The sequence below is a fragment of the Bubalus bubalis genome, chromosome 12 (genome assembly GCF_019923935.1).
Source record: "Bubalus bubalis isolate 160015118507 breed Murrah chromosome 12, NDDB_SH_1, whole genome shotgun sequence".
Classification (NCBI taxonomy): Eukaryota; Metazoa; Chordata; class Mammalia; order Artiodactyla; family Bovidae; genus Bubalus; species Bubalus bubalis.
The window spans coordinates 99,987,732-100,009,806 of NC_059168.1; the positions used below are offsets into that span (position 1 = coordinate 99,987,732).

Sequence of the window (22,075 nt, forward strand, 5' to 3'; positions counted from 1 at the left end):
CCGATCCCACCCCTCCAGGTCACCACAGGGCACCAAGCTGAGCCCCTTGCTCTATGCAGGAGGTCCCCACTGCCTCTGTTTTATACATGGCAGTGCGTGTATGTCAGTCCCAGTTCATTCCCCCTCCTCCCCCCACCGTGTCCACATGGAGAGATCTTCATGTATCTTCTCTTGACTTATCCAGCCATCCTCATATTGTGGAAAATAGGCTGCTTTGAGTTTCTTTACAACACACACACACATTTGCAAAAGCGTAGCTATTGGATAGGTTCTCAGAACTGCAATTGCCATTGTTAAAGCATGTGAGCGTTTTTAAGTTTAATAGATATCAGCAAACTGTCGTCCAAAAGTGCTGTAGCATCTTGCCCTCTTACCTAGAGAGTATGACACTGCCTTTCCCAACCTCGTTGGCATCCAGGGACATTACTCTTCCTGCTTTTGCTAATTCAGTAGGTGAGAAGTGCTGACCTGTTTTAATTTGCATACGCCTGATTGAGGGTGAGTTTGAGCATCTTCTCTGGGTCGCCAGGTGTCCTGCCAGCCTTCCGCAGGGAAGAGGTGGTTTTAGCTGGTCAGCAGCCAGGATTCTTGTCGTTGTTTAGTCGCTCAGTCGTGTCTGACTCTTTTGCAATCCCCTGGACTATAGCCCACCAGGCTCCTCTCTGTCCATGGGATTTCCCAGGCAAGAATACTGGAGTGGGTTGCCAATTCTTTTTCCAGGGGATCTTCCCGACCCAGGGATCAAACCTGTGTCTCCTGCATTGGCAGGTGGATTCTTTACTGAGCCCCCAGGGCAGGAGCCAGGATGCAGGCAGGCAAAATGAATGTGTTCAGTAGGCAGAATTGCCCATGAGGTGGGGTGACTTGGCTTCTTGCCGCAAGCTCTAATGTGTGTGTGTATATATGAGTGTGTGTGTGTGTGTGTACCGGTATATACTGTCACCCTGGAGTGACATTGCTATTAACAAACTTCTCATCATGAAATAGATAAATCAGTCTTTGCTCTGAGCAGAAAATCCAGCCCTCTGACCTGCCCCCCGGTGCGTCTCTCCTTGGACAGGCTTGTCCCTGCCACTGAAGGCGCCTCATCAAAGTGCCGTGTCCCTGCCTGAGCTTTCCAGCATGACTGTGCAGGGCAGGGGTGTGGGGAGAGGAGCGGGCTGGGCATGCCTCCGGGAGGAGGAGCAGGAGGATGGGGATGCAGTGAGTCTGAGAGTGGGGAGGCTGCCCGCTCGGCAGGCCTGGGGTGGCTGAGTACATTTGGTCTACCCGGTCCCCAGGGATCCCTGACAGACTCACAATTCACTGGCTCCTATGTGATTCCCAGGGGATTGCCCGGGAAGGATGGGCCAGGCAGGATGCCGGTTTGGGCTGTGGCACCTTCAGTCAGTCCCGCCAGGCCCCCAGAGAAGGACCCAAGTCCATTAACCACTGGGTAGTCCCTGTAACAAAGAGGCCTGGGCTGCTCTGAGAGGTGGGGAGACAGGAGTGACCTTTGAGTTGAGATGGGGAAGGGCTGGGTGTGGGGGCGGTGGTGGTGGTTTAATCACCAAGTCATGTCTGGCTCTTTGTGACCTCAAGGACTATAGCCCATCAGGCTCCTCTGTCCATGGGATTTTCCAGGCAAAAATACTGAAGTGGGTTGTTATTTCCTTCTCCAGGGGATCTTCCCGACCCAGAGGTCAAACCTGGGTCTCCTGCCTTGCAGGCAGATTCTTTACCAACTGAGCCACCAGGGAAGCCCTGGGTGTAGGTGGTGGGGGGGGGAGGGGGTCCATATAGGACCAGGGGTAGCACAGTGGGCAAAGGGAATAGAACAAATGATGGCGCTGAGGCTGGCGGGAGTGTAGACCTGAACATCTCCCTGAAGACGGGGGGGACTGGCAGATGTGGACGCTCAAGGCAGAGCCTGAATCCATCGTGTGATCAGGGCCCCAGGAGACTCTCAGGAGACACGGATCCTAGACTCCTGGATGCCAAGGAGGAAGCCAAGGAAGGTTCTGAGGTTCTGGGGCTACTTTAGCTCTTTGGACAGAACCACAGTTGCTTCCTGCCCCGCCTCGTCTGCCTTCAGCGGTGTCTTCAAGGGAGTCCATTCAGCTAGCCCTGGGCTCAGGAACTGTTATAGTCCTAGCAGGCCAGACTTCCTTTTCTCTGCTTTTTAGACATGGAAGGACTGAGTTCCGGAGAGGGGACACAATTTGCCCACCATGGTGGCAGATGGTGGGACCCTGCATGGGGCCCCTGAAGCTGGAGGAGGGGCCATGTGCACATCCAGAGTGACCCCAGGATCTAAGTGCTGCTTTCGAGGAGGTGGGAAGCATCTCTGCAGCTTCCTCGTTGTAAGACCTTGGGCAGTTTGCTTTACCCACCTAAGCCCTAGAATTCTCATCTATAAAACAGAGATAATAAATAGGAGGCTATAGTTTGCAATATGATTTTTTTTCTGAGCAAATGTATATTAAGTGCCTAGAACAGAATCGGATGCTTAATAAATATCAAAACAATGATAGCTGTCTTTATCATCATCGTCACCTTCATTCTGGGATTCAGTATAGCCAATTATGTGGCTTTGGAGCCAATTATGTGACTTTGGAGCCAATTATGTGGATTGGGACATTATTCTAGATGGAATTCTAGACATTATTCTAGACTCGGGGAAGAGTCCTGGATGTGAGGTCTTTGTGAGATTGGACCTCTGGTGCCTGACTGTGGCCTTGACCACTGGGATGCACACAGTGGGTGAGGGGCTGGACCATCCATCACCCACGTGAAGGGCTGGGTGATTCTTCTTGTGTGTGATCCTCATGTCCCAGAGGCTCCACACCCTCCTCTTGTCGAGTGGAAAAAACTTCCCTATGGAGAGATGGTTCCGGGCCAGGCTTCTGGGACTTGCATGCTCCAGGACAGCACCAGGAGAGCCAAGGTCATGGGTTTAATCATCTCTGGGGCCGGCGAGCCCTGCTCAGAGAGACTGCATGCCACATCTGCCCAGCTGTTTGGCAAGTGCCCACCTTCAGTCACGAACCTCCCTTCCCCTCCAGGAACAGGAATGAGGGGCTGGGGAACAAGTGTCAAATGTCTGCAGCTTCATGTGTGGTTGAGAGCTTGGATCTGGGGTTGGACAGGCCCAGGTTTGAATCCCATCTCTGCAACTTCCTCATTGTAAGATCTTGGCAAGTTTGCTTTCTCTTCCTAGCCCTTGAGTTCTCATCTGTAAAACAGAGATAATAAATAGGAGGCTATAGCTTGCTATATTTTTTTTTCTGCAAATGTATATTAAGTGCCTAGAACAGAATCAGTTCAGTTCAGTTGCTCAGTCCTGTCCAACTCTTTGCGACCCCATGAATTGCAGCACGCCAGGCCACCCTGTCCATCACCAACTCCCAGAGTTCACTCAAACTCACGTCCATCGAGTCGGTGATGCCATCCAGCCATCTCATCCTCTGTCGTCCCCTTCTCCTCCTGCCCCCAATCCCTCCCAGCATCAGAGTCTTTTCCAATGAGTCAACTCTTCGCATGAGGTGGCCAAAGTACTGGAGTTTCAGCTTTAGCATCATTCCTTCCAAAGAAATCCCAGGGCTTAATAAATATGAAAACAATGGTAGCTCTCCTTATCATCATCGTCACCATTATTCTAGGAGACGGTGTAGCCAATTAGGTGGCTTTGGAGCCAATTATGTGGATTGGGACATCATTCTAGATGGAACATGGTCCTCACAGAATTCTTGTCCTTCCTAGAACCTCAAAATGTGACCTTTTTTGGAAACAGGGTAATTGAAGATATAATTAGTCAAGATGAAGTCATGCAGTAGTAGGGTGAACCCTTAATCCAATGTGACTGGTGTCCTTATAAGGAGAGAAGAGGCACAGGGAGGCGGCCCTGCAACAATGGAGGCAGGATTGGAGTGATGCTGTGTCTGCAAGTCAGGGAGCACCAAGGATTGCTGGGACCAGGAGAGGTGAAGAGGAAGACGGCATGAGGCAGAGTCTCCTCCAGAGCCTTCAGAGTAAGCATGGGCTGCTGACACCTTGTTCTTGGACTTCTAGTCTCCAGGAATGTGGGAGAATACACTTCTGTTGTTTAAAGTCACCAAGTTTGTGATCTTTTATTATATTAATAGTAACCCCAGGAAACTAGTGGGGCTGCCCCAGTGGCTCAGACGGTAAAGAATCTGCCTGCAATGCAGGAGACCTGGCTTCGATCCCTGGATGGGGAAGATCTCCTGAAGAAGGGAATGGCAACCCACTCCAGTATTCTTGCCTGGAGAATCCCATGGACGGAGGAAGCTGGTGGGCTACAGTCCACGGGGTTGCAAAGAGTCGGACACGATTGAGCAACTAACACTTTCACTTTCAGGAAACTAGTACAGATATTAACTACCACTTATGAGTTGTATGACCTTCACCAAGGTCTTGGCATCCTCAATTCTAACAGGGAACTGTTAATAGGACCGAGCTAAACTCTGTGAAATAATAAGTGCTCAGTGCATTGAAACTGCTGCTAAGGACATCACCCACTTCTACCTCCACCACCAGCATCATCATCAATGTCATCACCACCATCATCATCACCAGCATCACCATCTTCACCAGCATCACCAGCAGCACCACCACCATCATCCACATCAAATCATGCTAGGAAGGGCTTTTTATCCAGAGCCAACCCTGCCTGGATCATGTGAGGGAAGGAGATGGACAGGGGCTTAAGCAAGCCCTCTCAGTGGGCAAACTCACATGGAGACATGCCAGGTATCCTGCCCTGTCCTCGTACTTCTGTCCTGCTGAAAGGCAGGTCTTGAAATGACCACCCTGCTGAAAGCACCGTGTCCTGGAAGCTTAGGGATGGTGAGTGATGATGTTGCGGCAAGTGTCAGGAATGAAAAATAAAGCCGTGGACCAGCATCAAAGAAAGACAAGAAGGCATCCATCTCCGTCTCACTGCCTGGAGCTGTAGATGGGTGGGCGGGAAGACAATCAGACAGCAAGGAGGACAGGTGGAAAGAAGACCTTCGTGCCCCAATCCCTGTCTGGGCATCTTGATAACTGGTCCAGCCCTGGAATGATGGGACTGGTCAGTAACAGTCAGTGCGCGGAGGTGGCTTGGGGATTATCTGTTCAGTGCAAGAAGGAAATCAGACTAGTTTTGTGCATCAGTGTGTCTGTGTATACAAGTGTGCTCTCCCCTGAGAGCCTTCTTTGTTCAGAACTTGGGGCAGAGCTTTTAAAATGCCCTGTCCTCTACCTCAAGAGGAATGATACACACTTTTGTCTATCCAGCCAGCTCTCCCTTAATACGGCCAACTCCCCTGCATGCCCTGAATAACCACCTTTGGTTTCCTGCCTCGTTTTGGATCTGTTTCTCTGAGTGGTGGGCAGCGAGCGGTATGCTGTGATGGAGGGCCTGGGAATCAGACAGGCTTCACATCCAGCAAATAATTGCTGAGTTTTGACTGTATGGCTGGCATTGTGCTGGGCATAGGATAGAAAGATAAATGAAACTTCAGTCCTGACTTGAGGCTGCTCAAACAGTATACTCTAACAGGATTTGTTATGAGTAAATAAAGATTATTCATGAACTCATTTGGACAGTATTTCTTAAGCACTCACTATGTGCCAGGCACCGACATTGGCAGGAGGTCTACGATGATGAACAAGAGAAGGGATCACTGTTGGCATGATGTAGTCAATCAGTTCTTCTGCCAGATCTTCCCACCTGACCTTGAAGGACTCCTTTCCCCTCTCTGGCCTCAGTTTCACCGTCTTTTTAAAGCTGGGGTCTTCGGATCTCTTCATCCTCAACGTTGTTATGTTTGGCACATAGGTTGGTAGTCAAATCATTTTTCTCCAAGCCCATTTCTTTTTTAAAAATTTATTTTATTGAAGTATGGTTGCTTTATGATGTTAAGTTCTGCTGTACAGCAAGGCGATTCAGTTATACACATTATATATTCTTTTCTATTATGGTTTATCACAGGATTTTGAATATAGTTCCCTGTGCCATGTGGTAGGACCTGTTGCTTATCCATCCTACGTATAATAGTTTGCATTTGCTGATCCCAAACTTCCCTCTGTCCTGCAGCCCCTCCACCTCCCACAAGTCCATTCTGTGTCTGTGAGTCTGCTCCTGTTTCACAGATGAGTTCACTTGTGTCATATTGTAGATTCTACACATAAGTGATATATGGTATTTGTCTTTCTCTTTCTGACTTACTTCACTTAGTATGATAATCTGTATGTCCATCCATGTTGCTGCAAATGGTACGATTTCATTCTTCTTTACGGCTGAGTAGTATTCCACTGTGTATATAGACCACATTTTCTTTCTCTACTCCTTCGTCGGTGGGCATTTAGGTTGTTCCTGTATCTTGGCCATTGTGAATAGTCCTGCTATGAACCTAGGGGTCCAAGCCTATTCTTGAAGGAGACAGGATGGTGGAGGTCGAGGTAGGCCAGATAATGCCCCCTAGATACCCACAGAGCTTGTACATCTATTCCTTGTCATGGCAAAAGGGACTTTGTAGAAGTGGCTAAGTTAGGAACCCTGAGATGGGGAGATGACCCTGGATTGTGTAGCCGGGCCCATTGTAATCACAAGGGTCCTTCTAAGAGGGAGGCAGGAGAATCAGAATAAGTGAAGGAGATGTGATGACAGAGCAGAAGGAGAGGAAGCTATTTTAAGATGCTACATTACTGGCTTTGAAGATGGAGGGCAAAGACCGTGATCCAAGGAATGCAGGAAGCTTCCAAAAGCTGGAGAAGACAAGGAAACAGATTCTCCCCTAGAGGCTCAGGAAGGAACACAGCCCTGCCAGCACCTTGATGTTAGAACTCCTGACCTCCAGAAACGAATGTGTGGTGTTTCAAGACACTGAGTCTGTAGTCATTTGTTACGGCAGAAACAGAAAACTAACACAGAGTCTGTCAAGTCCTTTCCAGGGATCTCCAGCCCAGGGGGTCCTCCAGGGCTCCTGAAATTTCCTGTGTCTTGTGTTTGCCATACAATGCCTGGCTGAGACACCCAGAGGTTAGATGAGGTGGTTCCTGTTGGAGAATGTTGCTGAGGGGTGTGGGGGAGTTGGGATTGGGCAATTCCCCAAAGAATCTTCTTTCCTCTCAGTACAGAATATCTCAGAACAGCCTTGATGGAAAGTCAGACTTTAGACTGTAGGTCTGGCATTCTCCCCACCTTCCACTACAGGGCTGCCCATTTTGGTTTTCTCCACCCAGTAAAATTGTTTAAAAAAAAAAAAAACAACTGAAAAAAAAAAGAAAAATGAGGGGAAATCCCAGAGGAAGCTGATGACCTACATTTTAACTTGACAAGTAGAACCATGGAGAGGATCAACTCTCTTTGACTACTATTATCCTTCCAAGAAACTTCAATACTTTGGCCACCTATTGTGAAGAACTGACTCACTGGAAAAGACCCCAGTGGTGGGCAAGATTGAAGGCAGGAGGAGAAGGGAACGACAGAGGGTGAGATGGTTGGATGGCATCACCGACTCAATGGACATGAGTTTGAGTAAACTCCGGGAGTTGGTGATGGACAGGGAAGCCTGGCGTGCTTCAGTTCATGGGGTTGCAAAGAATCAGACACGACCGAGTGACTGAACTGAACTGATCCTTCCATGGAAGAAAGAGTGACCCTTAGATCCCCAGGAAGGAAACAGATGGACCGCAGAAGAAAGGGCAGTCCTTCCAACTGGAGCACATTTACAATAACCCTGTTTCTCGTGTTGCTGTGAATGGGAGGCAATGTGATCAGCCTAGCGCTGGTCCAGCCTTGGGAACTGTCAGGGAGCCTGAGAGATTCCCTCTGATAGATTGTGATGGAGGGGGCAGGGCCTCCCAGGTTCAGAACCAGGCACTAGGACTTCCCGGGCAGTCCAATGGTTAAGACTCGGTGCTCCCAATGCAGCGGCCCAGCTTTGATCCCTGGTCGGGGAACTACAGCCATGTAGCAACTGAAATCCTGTCCTGCAACTAAGACCTGGTACAGCCAAATAAAATAAGACTATATATATCATGTTTTGAAAAAAGAAGTGGGCACTGCAGAGGCTTCTCTTGGTTTCCAGGCAAGGAGCAGTTGTCGATGATTCCTGAACAGGGATCATATGAGCAAAACTGGCCGTGAAGGTGGCTCCTCTGGCCTTGACAATAGATGGATCAGAGGCAGGAATGTCTGGGGATAAGGAGGACAGTGATGGGGTTACTGAATTTGTATCCAGAGTCTTTACAAACACCCTTCCCTTTGGCCCAGCAAGTCTGCTTATGGGAGTGTATCCCAAGGAAACGATGGAGCTAGTGCTTAAATGTGATGAAGACAAAGATGTTCTTAATAATGTTGTTCATTATGAAAATTGGAAACATAACAACATGGGCAAGTCTACCAAGCCCAAAGGAAATAGTTTGTAGCCATTAAAAATGATTTTGAAGGGTGTATTTGACTTTCTGGAGAGATGCTTACAATATGTTGTTCACTGAAAGGAATCAAGTTAAAGAGTATGTTATTTATACGTAAACAGAACTTCTGCTACAAGTAGTGCACATTTGTGTAAGATTTACAAATATGCGTGAACATTTTGAAAGTTATGTGTAAGAATAAGAGTAGTGATTTCTGGTTGGTAGAATTCCCTTCTTTTTCTGCATGTCAGGAATTTCTATGTATATTTCCATAGGAAGCAGTTGTCAAGAGCTCAGATTCTGGAGTTGTACAGGCCTAAGCAAATATTCTGGAGAAGGCAATGGCACCCCACCCCAGTACTCTTGCCTGGAAAATCCCATGGACGGAGGAGCCTGGTGGGGCTGCAGTTCATGGGGTCGCAAAGAGTTGGACACGACTGAGAGACTTCACTTTCACTTTTCACTTTCATGCATTGGAGAAGGAAATGGCAACCCACTCCAGTGTTCTTGCCTGGAGAATCCCAGGGACAGGGGAGCCTGGTGGGCTGCTGTCTATGGGGTCGCACAGAGTCAGACATGACTGAAGCGACTTAGCAGCAGCAACAGCAGCAGCAAGCTAATATTCAATCCTGAAGGAAATCAACTCTGAATATCCACTGGAAGGACTGATGCTGAAGCTGAAGCTCCAATACTTTGGCAACCTCATGGAAAGAGTCAATTCATTGGAAAAGACCTTGATGCTGGGAAAGAGTGAAGGCTAAAGGATAAGGGGACGACAGAGGATGAGATGGTTAGACAGCCTCACTGACTCAATGGACATGAATTTGAGCAAACTCCTAGAGATAGTGAAGGACAGGGAAGCCTGGTGTGCTGCAGTCCATGACGTTGCAAAGAGTTGGACGTGACTTAGTGATTGAACAGCAATGACAAAACTAACTTTCTAGCTCTGCTGGCTTACTGGTTTTGTGTCTTTGGGCAAGTTACTTAGCTTCTCTGGGCTTTCATTTCTCCTCTGTAATATGTGGGTAAGAGTTGGCTTTGCCAGGTGTGAGGGAGGATTCGGTGAGCTAATAATATACAGGCAACATCTCAGCACATGGGCTGATACATAGTAAGTGCTTAGGAAATGTCAGTATCGTTAATGTCATGTATTTTTAAGTGAATGTATGAAAGTGAAAGTGTTAGTTGCTCAGTTGTGTCCAGCTCTTTATGACCCCATGGACTGTAGCCCACTAAGTCCTCCGTCCATGGGATTCTCCAGGCAAGAATACTGGAGTGGATAGCCATTTCCTTCTCCAGGAGATCTTCCCAACCCAGGGATTGAAGCTGGATCTCCTGCATTGCAGGCAGATTCTTTACCATCTGAGCCACCAGGAGAATCCCTGGATAAGCAACAAGGTCCTACTGTATAGCACAGATAGCTGTATTTAATATCCTATGATAAACCCCAGGTTGGGAAGATCCCCTGAAAGAAGGCATGGTAACCCACTCCAGTGTGCTTGCCTGAAGAATCCCCATGGACAGAGGAGCCTGGCAGGCTGTAGTCGATGGGGTTGCAAAGAGTCGGACACGACTGAGCGACTAAGCGCACCAAGTGCTTGATAAACCATAATGGGAAAGAATATGAAAAAGAATACGTATGTGTAACTGAGTCACTTTGCTGTTCAGCAGAAATTAACACAACATTGTAAATCAACTATACATCAATAAAATTTAAAGAAAAGAAAAGGAAGATCAAAGAATCGCATGTTCAGCTCCCAGGGCCAACTCCCAGTTGCTGAGCTTTTGGTTCTGAGCCAAGCAAGGTGCTTCCCTGCCTGGCTTCACTGGATTCTCACAATGATGGTTCTCATTGAGGAGAAACACCTTGTTTTACAGATGGGGAAACTGAGGCTTGGGACCATGTAGTAAGCTCTGAGAAGCCCTATGATAGGAGAAGGGTGGAGCCAAAATTCCAATCAGATCTGTCTGAGGTCAAGTGAAAGTCGCTCAGTCATGTCTGACTTTGCGACCCCTTGGGCTGTACAGTCCATGGAATTCTCTAGGCCCAGAACACTGGAGTGGGTAGTCTTTCCCTTCTCCAGGGGAATCTTCCCAACCCAGGGATGGAACCCAGTCTCCCAAATTGCAGGCAGATTCTTTACCAGCTGAGCCACAAGGGAAGCCCAAGAATACTGGAGTGGGTAGCTTATCCCTTCTCCAGGGGATCTTCCCGACCCATGAATCAAACCGGGGTCTCCTGCATTGCAGGCGATTTTTTACCCGCTGAGCTAGCAGAGAAGCCTGTCTGAGGTCAAAGGCCAAAGTTTTGGCTGAATTAGTCACTGCAGAGTTCAGAAGGAGGGAGGCGGAGGAGAAGACTTGGTAAAGGCCAGAGCAGGCGCAGAAGGAGGTGTTGGACATGGTGAGGAAATATACAGCAGAGAGGCAGGGGCCAGGGGGTAGAAGTGTGGTATAAATATATATATATGCAGCCAAATATATATATTTACCCAGCCATAAAAAGAATGAAGTCATGTCATTTGCAGCAACATGGATGGACCTAAGAGATTATCATACTAAGTGAAGAAAGTCAGACAAATACCATGTGAAATCACTTACATGTGGAATCTAAAATACAACACAAATGAACACATATCTATGAAACAGCAACAGACTCCCAGATACAGAGATCAGACTTGTGGTTGCAGAAGAAAAGCTGGTGTCCAGACTCTTCCTTGATAATTGTGGATGAATACCGGATGATTCCATGTGCTTCATTTTCTAAGAACTAAGGTTGGTTGACGAGTTGCCAAGTACAGGAGTGATTGGAATTTAGAATTCTTGAGCTAAAAATATCCCGTTACTAGAATTCACCAAGAACTCAGACGAACTATTTCCTAAAGAAATCAGATGTCCAGATCACCTTGCAAACCCCCTACTGTGCACATGTCCACATGCTGAGTTGGAATTCTGTCTCTGTTCTCTGTGCACTGGTCACCTTGTCTCATGTTAGCTGTGGCTTTCAGCGACTTCTCTTTAATAAAAGACTTTTTTTTAGGGAAAATTTCAAGTATATACAAAGTAAGCAGAATAGTGTAATGAATCCCTGTATCTCATGTGGCTCAGCGGTAAAGAACCCACCTTCAGTGCAGGAGACACAGGAGATGTGGGCTCGATCCCTGGGTTGGGAAGATCCCCTGGAAAAGAAAATGGCAACCCACTCTAGTATTCTTGCCTGGAAAATTCCATGGACTGAGGAGCCTGGAGGGCTACAGTCCATGGGGCCACGAAGAGTCTGCCACGATGAAGCACACACACGTGGATATATCCCCATCCCCCAGCATCACCAAATACCCTGAAAACCAGCCATTCTTGTTTCCTCTGCAGCTCCTTCCCCACTCCACTCCACCCCTCCACAACGATCACTTTTTATGGTTCTTTTTTTTTTAATGAGGTAAAATTTACAACCATTGAAGTACTGCAAATCTTTGCTTTACACTTTTGACAACTGGGAAACCCACATTCCCATCACAATATAGAACACTTCTGCCTTCCCCGACAGTTCTTTTGATCTCCCTATCCCCTAGACAACCCCTGATCTGGCTTATTTCAGCTTTGATTAATTCTGCCAGTTCCAGAGCTTTCTATAAATGAAACCATATAGTAGACACTCTCCTGTGGCTGTCTTCTTTCGTGCAGTACTGTATCTGTGAGCTTCATCCATCTGGTTGCCCGTATTGGTAGCTTGTTCTGTTTTCTGGCTGAGTGGTATTTGATTACATGAATGTACCACAGCTTGTTTATTCATTCACCAGTTGATGGACAGCTGGCTTGTCTCCAGTGCTGGCTATTGTGAATACAGCTGCTATGAATATTTGAGTACAATTCTTTTTTTTTTTAATTTTTAATCAGAGTATAGTTGTTTTAAAATGTCGTGTTGGTTTCTGCCTGTGTGACTGCTAAGTCACTTCAATTGTGTCTGACTCTTTGTAACCCTATATGACGTAGCCCACCAGGCTCCTCTGTCCATGGGATTCTCCTAGCAAGAATACTGGAGTGGGTTGCCATTTCCTTCTCCCGGGGATCTTCCCAACCCAGGGACTGAACCCGAGTCTCCCCGTGTCTCCAGCATTGCAGGCGGATTCTTTACTGCTGAACCACCAGGGTATCTGTCTCTGCAAATGGCACGATTTCATTTCTTCTTATGGCTAATATTCCGTTATATATATGCACCACATCTTCTTTATCCATTCCTCTGTTGATGGACGTTTAGTTTGCTTCCATGTCCTGGCTACTGGAAATAGTGTTGCAATAAACACTGGGGTGCATGTATCTTTTGGAATTCTATTTTTTTCCAGGGGTTTGCCCAGGAGTGGGATTGCTGGGTCATATGTTAGTTCTACTTTTAGTTTTTTAGGAACCCCCAGACTGTTCTCTATAGTGGCTGTATCACTTTACATTCCCACCAACAGTGTGGGAGCGTTCCCTTTTATCCACACCCCCTCCAGCATTTGTTGTCTGTAGATTTTTTGTTGATGGCCAATCTGACCAATGTGAGGTGATACCTCACTGTCATTTTGATTTGCATTTCTCTAATAATTAGTGATGTTGAGCATCTTTTCCTGTTCAGCCTCTTAGCCATCCCTACGTCTTCTTTAGAGAGACATCTGTCTAGGTCTTCTGCCTACTTTTTGATTGGGTTGTTTGCTTTTTTGATGTTAAGCTGCAAGAACTTGGTGTGTGTTTCAGAGATGAAGAGCTCGTCAATTGCTTCATTTGCGAATATTTTCTTCCAGCTCTGATCCTGGCAGCTGCTCCCTCACCCTTCCCCACTCTGTGGGGATCTCTGAGGTCCAGGCCTCTGTTCCTCTCAGTTCCTGCCCAGTCCACAGAGGTTGTGCGTCTGGGGGTCAAGCCCATCTGGTCCTCTCTCTCTTCCCTACAGATATCGGCCCGGTGACCCTCACATCGGACCCAGCGGTGTTTCAGAGGGAGCTGAGAGAACTCTATGTGCAGGTGGGCTGCCCCGCCCCGGCTGCTGGCCCCCTGTGCCCTTCATCCCAGTCCATGCCAGAGGCCCAGGTTATTGCCACACCTCGGGGCCAAGATGGTGCTTCCTATAATGACCTGCCACCCAACTCTGCCTGGGGCTCCCCCTCAGCTTGGAGGTCCTGGAGATTCCATACTGCTTGGGGTTCCTTCCTTTATTCAGTGACCCAAGTACCTACAGGAGTCCCTGTGCCTGGCACATAGTAGGTCTTATTATTGACTGCTTGGATGCATGGGTGGAGGGAGGGGGTATGTGACACAGCTAAGGGAAGATGTTTGCGTGCTAAGTCGCTCAGTTGTGTCCTACTCTTTGCGACCCCATGGTCTGTAGCCCACCAGGCTCCCCTGTCCATGGGATTCTCCAGGCAAGAATACTGGAGTGGGTTGGCATGCCCTCCTCCAGGGCATCTTCCAGACCCAGGGATTGAACCTGTGTCTCTTATGTCTCCTGAATTGGCAGGCGAGTTCTTTACCACTAGCACTGCCTGGGAAGCCCCAGGGAAGGTGCAAGAGAGGTCAATTCAGACCCCCAAACCCAGCCCAAGACTGGGTCAGACATCCCATGCCACCTGGGTTTTTTGGCCGCACTGAACACCCCGGTTCAGCCTCTCTCTCTCAACCCTGCTAGCTTCCTGAATGCATGGTGTTCTCTGATGTGTCCAGCTCACTGCCAAGTCCCCTCGGGCCCAGCACACAGAATGAATGACTGAGGTCACCCTGTGCACATCCTGATTCTGGTGCTGGGCGTGCAAACCCGGGGAGGCAGAAAGCTCCTGGCTGGTGAGCGGGGAGGGAGGGTCGTGTGCTTATTTGGGATTGACTCCAAGGTGGGTTTGGTTTTCCCAGTGATATCACTTCTCGGCTCAGTGTCCCTGGGTCTGATCCCTGGGTCAGGAAGATCCCTTGGAGAAGGAAATGGCAATCCATTCCAGTATTCTTGCCTGGGAAATCCCATGGACAGAGAAGCCTGGCGGGTTACAGTCCATGGAGTTGCAAAGAGTTGGACACGACTGAGTGACTGAGCATGCGGGCATGCACCAGGGCAGGTTAAAGAGAAGGCTTGACAAGGCGGCTTTGAATGTTCTCCTCTGCCCACCCCTCCCCTCTCCTTCCCTGGAGACCCCTCTACCCCTCTGGCGTCCAAACCTTGGCTCACTCATGCCTTCTTTGGCGTACCTGTTAGATGCTTCCGTGGCTCCATCCTTCTCCCCCAACTTGTAGCACTCATCACCATGGTAATTAAATAACTGTGTCATGTTTATTAATGTAAAGTCTGCCTCCCAGCCAGACTCCATGGGAGGGAGGGACCATGTCCCTTGGGCATGAGTGAGTGAATGAAGGAATGAATGAGTGAATGAATGAAAGAAGATGATGCAGGTGTGTCTCAGGGAAGGGAGTGGCTCGGGCCAGGCCTGACCCCTGGACAGACGGGACAGAAGCCACTGAAGGGGGTGCCCCCCTCCTACCTCCCAGGGTAGGCCCCACGTGGAGGAGGTGGGCATCAGCTGCTGACCTGCCCTGTCCTGCAGGGAGGCGGGGACTGCCCAGAGATGAGCTTGGGGGCCATCAAAGCTGCCGTGGAGGTGGCCAACCCCGGCTCCTTCATCTACGTCTTCTCGGACGCCCGTGCCAAGGACTACCACAAGAAGGACGAGGTGCTGAGGCTCCTGCAGCTTAAACAGTCACAGGTGAGCTACCGGCAGGGGCTCGGGGGCCACTGGGGTCTCCAAGGGCAGCCCCGAGCCCCCGCCGGGAGAGCGGAGCTGGGGCTTCTCCCGCACAGCCCGGGTTCCAGTGCCCGCCAGCCACGCCGGCCAGCCCCCTGGTGGAGATGGGCTGCGAAGTCCAAGTGTGTTCTCAGGCTCTGGCCCCGTCCTCCAGGCCCACGCCTCCCTGGGGGGGGCCCGCTTTTGATACAGACCACAGCACTCCTCCGCTCCCTTCACGCCCTGTCAGAGGCTGGGCAATCCATCTTCCTCCTGGCGTCTCCTCTGCTCCCCGTCATGTCATTCTTCACCCATTGTCTCAGGGTCTGGAAGATGCGTTGGGGCTTTGGCTCCTGGCTGTCACAGTGAGTGGTGGGGGAGGCGGTGGGATGGGGTTGCAGGGAGGAATCCCTGGGGAAGACCTCAAGAGCTGGGACTCCTCTCTGGACGGGAGAACTCCTCTGTCTTCTCATCTAGAAGAAATGCGGGTTCTCCATGGTTCTTCTAGCTCTGTGGCGTCTGGGGGCCACTTGGAGCAGAGTCAATTTCACTCCCTCCCTTGTAGATTTCATAACGGCTTCTACTGTTTTCCTGGCCCTGTGACGGACATGTGACCTGCATCGGTCCTGACCCCCACAGGGCGGGAACTCTCATCATTCCCATTTCACAGGTGTATCACCTGAGCCCAGAGAGATGACAGGGCTTCCTCCGGGTCACTCCCTCCTGGTCTGGCCTCCCCCTCCCCACTCCATACCTGAAGGGGCTGAGGACACCGTGAGCCAGGCTGCCCATCTGTCTTCTAGGTGGTCTTTGTGCTGACGGGGGACTGTGGTGACCGCACCCACCCTGGCTACCTGGCCTACGAGGAGATCGCCGCCACCAGCTCTGGGCAGGTGTTCCACCTGGACAAGCAGCAGGTGACCGAGGTGAGCCTGCCCTGACATGCTGCATCCCTGGGCGGCTCTGCCCATCGGCTGGCTTCCAGGACCAGTGCTGAGTGCTCACCTCACAGCAGGAGGCCTGGTGCTCAGGGCTTTTTGACACCGTCTTGTAGAACCCTCTCAATCACCCCCAAAGTAGGTGCTGCAGGTTCCTCAGTTTTGCCAGTAAAAAAGCCTGGGGCCTGAAGGAATATCCTGGGTTTTAAACCCGGGATCCCCAGCAAGTCCAGGCTGGCAGGATGGATCTAGCAAAGCTCGGCAGAGTAGGGATGTTAAGGGGAGCTTCTCCCCAGAGTCGAGGAGCCCAGGGGTGGCTGGAGGATCACCAGGGCCATCAGATTCAGGCAGTGTTGCTGGGACAGCAAGCCATGCTTGGGGACTTGGCAGGGAGGGGCTTGCTTGACGCTGTGGCCCGACATGCAGGGCTGCCAATGGCCCAGCTGACCAGGTGTTTGTGTCCTGGTCTTGGTCTTGGAGCAGGTGCCCCCCCTCCCTTCCAGGCTCCGTCAGTTGCTCAGATCTCTCCTGTCTCTCCCTCTGCCCCTCACGTCCATTCCTCCCCAGGAGCCAGAGGCATCCTTCCAGTGGCATGCTGGTAAATGTTTCGCGACCATCTCTCTCTGGAAAGAACAAGAATGCCCATTTCCCTGGTGTAAATGCTCCTACTTGGGCTGGTTTCAAGCTGCCGTCATAAAGTCATAGAGCATGGGAAGTGATGCTCGCAATCTGCCATCTTGAGCCTGTGTGAGCTGGCTCCTACATCCCACCAGATCCTCTAAGACAAATCAGACCAACAGGTCCCTCCCCGGTATCCCCCAGCGAAGGTCCAGACGCTGATCTGAGTTCTGCCTCTCCCAACCCATCACCTGTGTTTTCCCCCTGGCCTGCTGCTGCCTCTCTGCTCTTTCTTCAATGCCCTGTGTCTTTTCTACCTCAGGGCCTTTGCTCGTGCGGCTTGTTTTTCCAGCTCCTCCTCCCCAGGCTCCTCATCTTTCCAGTCTGAGTGGAATCACGCCTTCCTCGATTTTTGTCAAGATTAATTCTCCTTTCATACCCCCTCGAAGCTCCCTGGGGGGCTTTATATAATCATAATTTTACAACTGTGTGATTATTTAATGCCGTTAGGCTGTGAGATCCCCGGGGGTAGGGCCCTTAAGGTCCCATTTACGACTGTGTCCCCAGCACCTGGAGCAGCCTCCAGCGTGGAGCAGGTGCTTGGTCAGTGGATGGACACAGACACCTGGTGAGTCGATGACGTGGGGTCCCTCGGGCTGGAGGAAGAGGAGAATGGGAGGAACAGTGTCTCTGAGGCCGCCACGGCACAGCTTCCAGCCAGCCCATGTGTTGTGTATTTACGTCTCCAGGACCGTGTTTAGGTTAGCGCCTTCGCTCCCTGTTGACAGATGGCGTTTATGGTTCTTTGCGACACGCTGGGATTTATTTCTTTTGGCATGTCAGTCTGCTCTGGCACCAAGCCGCCCAAGCGAGGGTGGGAAGCATTTCAGAGTGGAGTGATGGCTTGGTCCTTGTTTGGGGGTGCATCTTATCTGGGCAGTTGCTCGGGAACTGGGTTCCTGCCAGTGGCAAGTCAGACTCCAGGCAGTTGGTGAGTTGGTGGGGCTGAACTCTCCAAGTCTCTCACTCAGGGCATGGAACCTGGGGCGAGCCCCTGGCTCCTGGCCTTGGTGCCAGCCTTCTGCTGTGGGAGCCTGGATGGGCAGCACATGTCTGATGTACTGGGATCTCCAATGGCCAGGACTGGTTGCCCCTGGGTAGGGGCCTGGGTCCCTCCCCTCCCTGGAAAGAGCGCCATCATCTGTCAGCTTCTTGCCTTGTACCTGGCCCCTTCCAGTTGTCCCCAGACATTTGGCAATGGTCACCACCAACCTCCACCCCCAGGAGAGAGGGAACTGTGCCTTTGCCTGGCTAGAAGCTGCCAAAGTGCCCACACCCTGCCTGTTTGTCCTTTGACCTTTTCAGGGCATGTCCAGTGTGCCAGGAGTGGCACATTTTGCACTCACTCTTCTCTTTGTTTATTGAGCACCCACTTCATGCCGGGGCAGCTTTAGGTGTGGGGCGCTGAGAGATCATCCGTCAAGCTTAGATCTCACGCTTTCAGGCATTTAACTTTCTCTGCCTTTGAGATTCTGGAGTGACGAGAGGAAGGTGAAGATCCTTTCCCCGCTGGCAGAGGTCTTTTGGAGCTTTTGCCATCCTTCGATGGCCAGTGGGGGTGGGCATTAACCAGGGGAAAGGTGAACTGATCCCTCAGACAGTGGGTGGCGGGGGAGGTGGAATTAACAGGTGAGGAGACACAGGCCCTGAAGGTGACCCCGTCCTGGATCCTTCCTCGGATCACATCTGGCTTCAGACCCCACCCTAGCTCTGCCACTTGTCTGCTGCGTGACCTTGAGCATGGCACTTAACCTCTCTGGGAACCTCCATTTCCTCATGTTCATAGCTGGGTCACGAGAGCCCTTGCCTGGAGAGATGGTGTCAAGGGTGGGAGGAAAACCCACGCTTGGGAGGGAGCCCTGAGTGAGAGTTAGTAGTGGCCATGGGATCTCCAGCCCCGTGCTTCGATAGGGAGTGCAGAATACACACTCCCAGGGGTCCAGGGAGCCCCTCTCAAGATTAAGAGCTCTCTCGAGATAAGGTTCTCAGGAAAGTAGAGCCTGGGGACAGTGCCCTGTGATGCCCAGTTGTCAGAGGCCCCCAATTTTCTGATCCGTGGCTCTTGAGGTCCATTCAGTGACCCCCCCTGTTGGCCCCTGCCTCACTGCCCCAGCTTCCTCAGCCTCTCTGGCTGTCAGATGTCCAGGGGAAGCCTTGGTTGGGGGGTGGTGGTGGTGGTGGTGATTTATCTGCCATGAAGGGCTGAGCAGCAACCATCTGGCTGGGGTAGCAGCGCCAGATTCTCTCATTCCTTCCCCATCAGCGACAGAGAGACAAGCCCCAGCGCATTGCTGGCTCCCAGGCCCCCTGGTCCTGCTGACATCTGGAAGTCATTACCTTCACAAATAAACATTAAGCCTGCTTGATGAAGCCTCTCTGCTCAGGAGTGTCCCTAGATTCCTCTCTGAGCCCCAGAGCCACTGCCAGGTCCAGCAGGCTTTGCCCCCAGGCCTGGGCCTGCGGGAGTCTGGCCTTGCTGTGGGCCGGAGGGTCTGCACCCCCAGCTCCGGAGCGGCGATGTGTTACAGGGCAGCCCTTGTGGGTGGGCCGCCTCCTGATGGGGTCGCTGGCCTTCTGGCCCACCTCAGCCCTCTCTCCATTGCGTAGTTCAGTAGCCTGAACTCTTGGGCATCTTCTCTCCATCGAAACATCCTAGAAAGAGCTTGTCATGAGAGTTGCAACACAGTAGCGGGCGTGGGACGTGTCTGGGTAATTGTCAAATGGTGCTGCCACCACCTCCTGCCAGCTTTGCTCGGTCATGATTTCCTCCTGACCCCTGACAAGGCCTGGCCCCGGGGGAAGGGGACAGCGGTCACAGAGCTGTTGCTTTGCTGTGGGGCAGCTGCCTCACTTGGCCAGCTTCTGTCCGCCTTTCTAGCCTGGGCTGCTACATCCCATCCACCCCCGCATGGACGAATAACCTTGTCCTCATTTCTTAACCCAAACAGGTGGGATCTTTTTAAGAGAAACATTATTTAGAAAGTCAGGCAAAAACAGAAGAATGAAGTAGCTCTAAATATAAAAACAGAAAAGTTTCAGAACACAGGATTCTTGTCCCGTGATGACTGAAATCTAGCTGTAAAATCCAGGAACATGTGTTTCAGCTCGGTCTCATCAAAATGTAGTCATTTTCCAAATCTCAAGCAATTCTTCCAATTCCCTTCTGTTCCCTTTCTCTTCCTTGGAAGAGCACGTGGTAGGCAGAGCTGAAGGACTGTGATTTAGGGCAAGGATGACCAATATGTAGCATACCAGACACCACTTTCTAATTCCATATCCATGGCAAACATTGCTAATCAATTACAGGCCTTTTTCTAATTGAGTCTGAATGTGGCTTCTCATTTCTCCAAATGGCATTCCAAGAAGTCACTTCCAGTTGATTAGAGCTGACAAGCGACAGGATAGCACTATGGTTGCTCAGGTATACTTTAAAGTCATACTTGTAAAGATATACTCTTTCCTTTTAGATGACTTTTACTTAAAATTTTTTTATGAGAAGTGTCAAAGATATTGAAAAGTAAAAAAAAAAAAAAAGGTACTATCTAGATTTAGCAATTCACATTTTTGATCCAGCTGCTACATCTCTCTTTCTATACTTTTTGTTGAATCATGATGCCTTATCCATAAATAATTCAGTGTGGAATTAAAAAAAATAGACTCCAGCATAACCCATAGTATCACCTAATATAATGAATAGTACTTTGCAAGTATCATCTGATGCCAAGTCCGTATTCAAATTTCTCTATTTGTCCTCAAGCTGTTAAATCAGGTTTTAATCAAGGGCTGTGCGTTTTATGAGGTTGTTATGTCTGTTAAGTTTCCTTAAATCTGGAGGGGATCCATCCTTTTTTCATGGCACTGACTTGTTAGACAGGCGTTGATGACACAAAGTCCTGTGTTCTGGATTCGTCTGATTGTTTCCTTATGGTGTCACTAAGTTGTTGGTTTCTCCTCCACTTGTTCCTTTACTCCCTCTAAACTGGAAGTGAAAGTGTTAGTCACTCAGTCGTATCCGACTCTCTGCGACCCCATGGACTGTAGCCCTCCAGGCTCCTCTGTCCATGGAATTCTCCAGGCAAGAATACTGGAGTGGTTTGCCATTCTCTCCTCCAGATCTTCCTAACCCAGGAATTGAACCCAGGTCTCCTGCACTCCAGGCAGATTCTTTACCGTCCGAGCCTGGAAGTTAGCTTTAAATGACTAATCAGATGGAGGCTGACCTTTGTGGCAGGAGTATGTCGTCCTTGGTGCTCTGTGTGTGTTTTCTATTACATCACACCAGGAGGAAAATGATGTCTGATTGTCCCCATTACTGATGACCAGTTTGGCTGGTTAAAGTGGTGACAGCCAGCTCTCTGCATTGCAAGCGTTTGTTTTTTCCTTTCTGACCCAAGGGGTCGGTGGGGTCGCTCTAGGGCTCTAGTTCCCCAGGAGCTTTTCATCTCATGGTTTTAGCATTCACTGAAGATGCTTGCCGGAAACAATTATTTTATTAGAAGGTTGCAAAATGATGATTTCCTAATTGCATCATTCCTTCCACATTTGTTAATGGGCGTTCTCCCATGAAGATGAGCTTTTGCTTCTCCAAAGGGGTGATTTGGTTCCTCTGAAGTCATGGTTCCTACTAAAAAAATAGGGATCACACTTCTTTCTCTTTAATTAAGAATTTGCTTTTATTGGTGGAAAATGAGGTTTTATTGTTTTGAATTTTGATTTTATTTTTTGAGTATTTTTGTGGCACCTAGATTACATGGTGCTTCCCCAGTGGCTCAGATGGTAAAGAATAAGCCTGCAACGCAGGACACCCGGGTTTGGTCCCTGGGTTGGGAAGATCCCCTGGAAAAGGGAATGGCTATCCACACCAGTATTCTTGCCTGGAAAATTCCATGGACAGAGGAGCCTGGCAGGCTATAGTCCACAGGGGGACAAAGGGTCAGACAGGACTGAGTGACTAACCTTTGATTGTATAATTCAGTGTGGTTTGATTGATTATAGTTGTTATTCTTTTGGAGGCTCAAAGTCTCCCAAATTCCTATATCCTTCTGATATGTCTCCATTAGTCTTATTTTTTTGCCTTGACACATAGCTTGCAGGATTTTAGATCCCCGACCAGGGATTGAACCTGTGTTCTCGGCTGTGAAAACTCAGAGCCCTAACCACTGGACCATCAGGGAATTCCCGGTCTCCATTAGTCTTTGAGACCTTCTTTGCTTTATGAAATTACCAGTAGTCCTAGGCTGTCTTTGTATATTGCCTGCCCCAGACCCGAAATCAGCCATTTCTCCAAGGAACTCTGGTGGAAAACGGTAGGTAGAA

The 22,075-nt window shown here is 49.8% G+C and overlaps 1 protein-coding gene across 3 annotated transcripts in view; it reads left to right on the forward strand.

The window, feature by feature from the left end:
* The window catches only part of HMCN2 (hemicentin 2), a 175,834-nt gene that overhangs the window by 10,110 nt on the left and 143,649 nt on the right, over window positions 1-22,075 (forward strand). For all 3 annotated transcript variants that reach the window (XM_044926449.2, XM_025261852.3, XM_025261853.3), the window contains exons 2-4: window positions 13,334-13,404; window positions 14,967-15,125; window positions 15,947-16,069. In XM_044926449.2, the coding sequence (XP_044782384.2) occupies window positions 13,334-13,404; window positions 14,967-15,125; window positions 15,947-16,069 (353 nt within the window). The remainder of the gene's footprint in view (window positions 1-13,333; window positions 13,405-14,966; window positions 15,126-15,946; window positions 16,070-22,075) is intronic.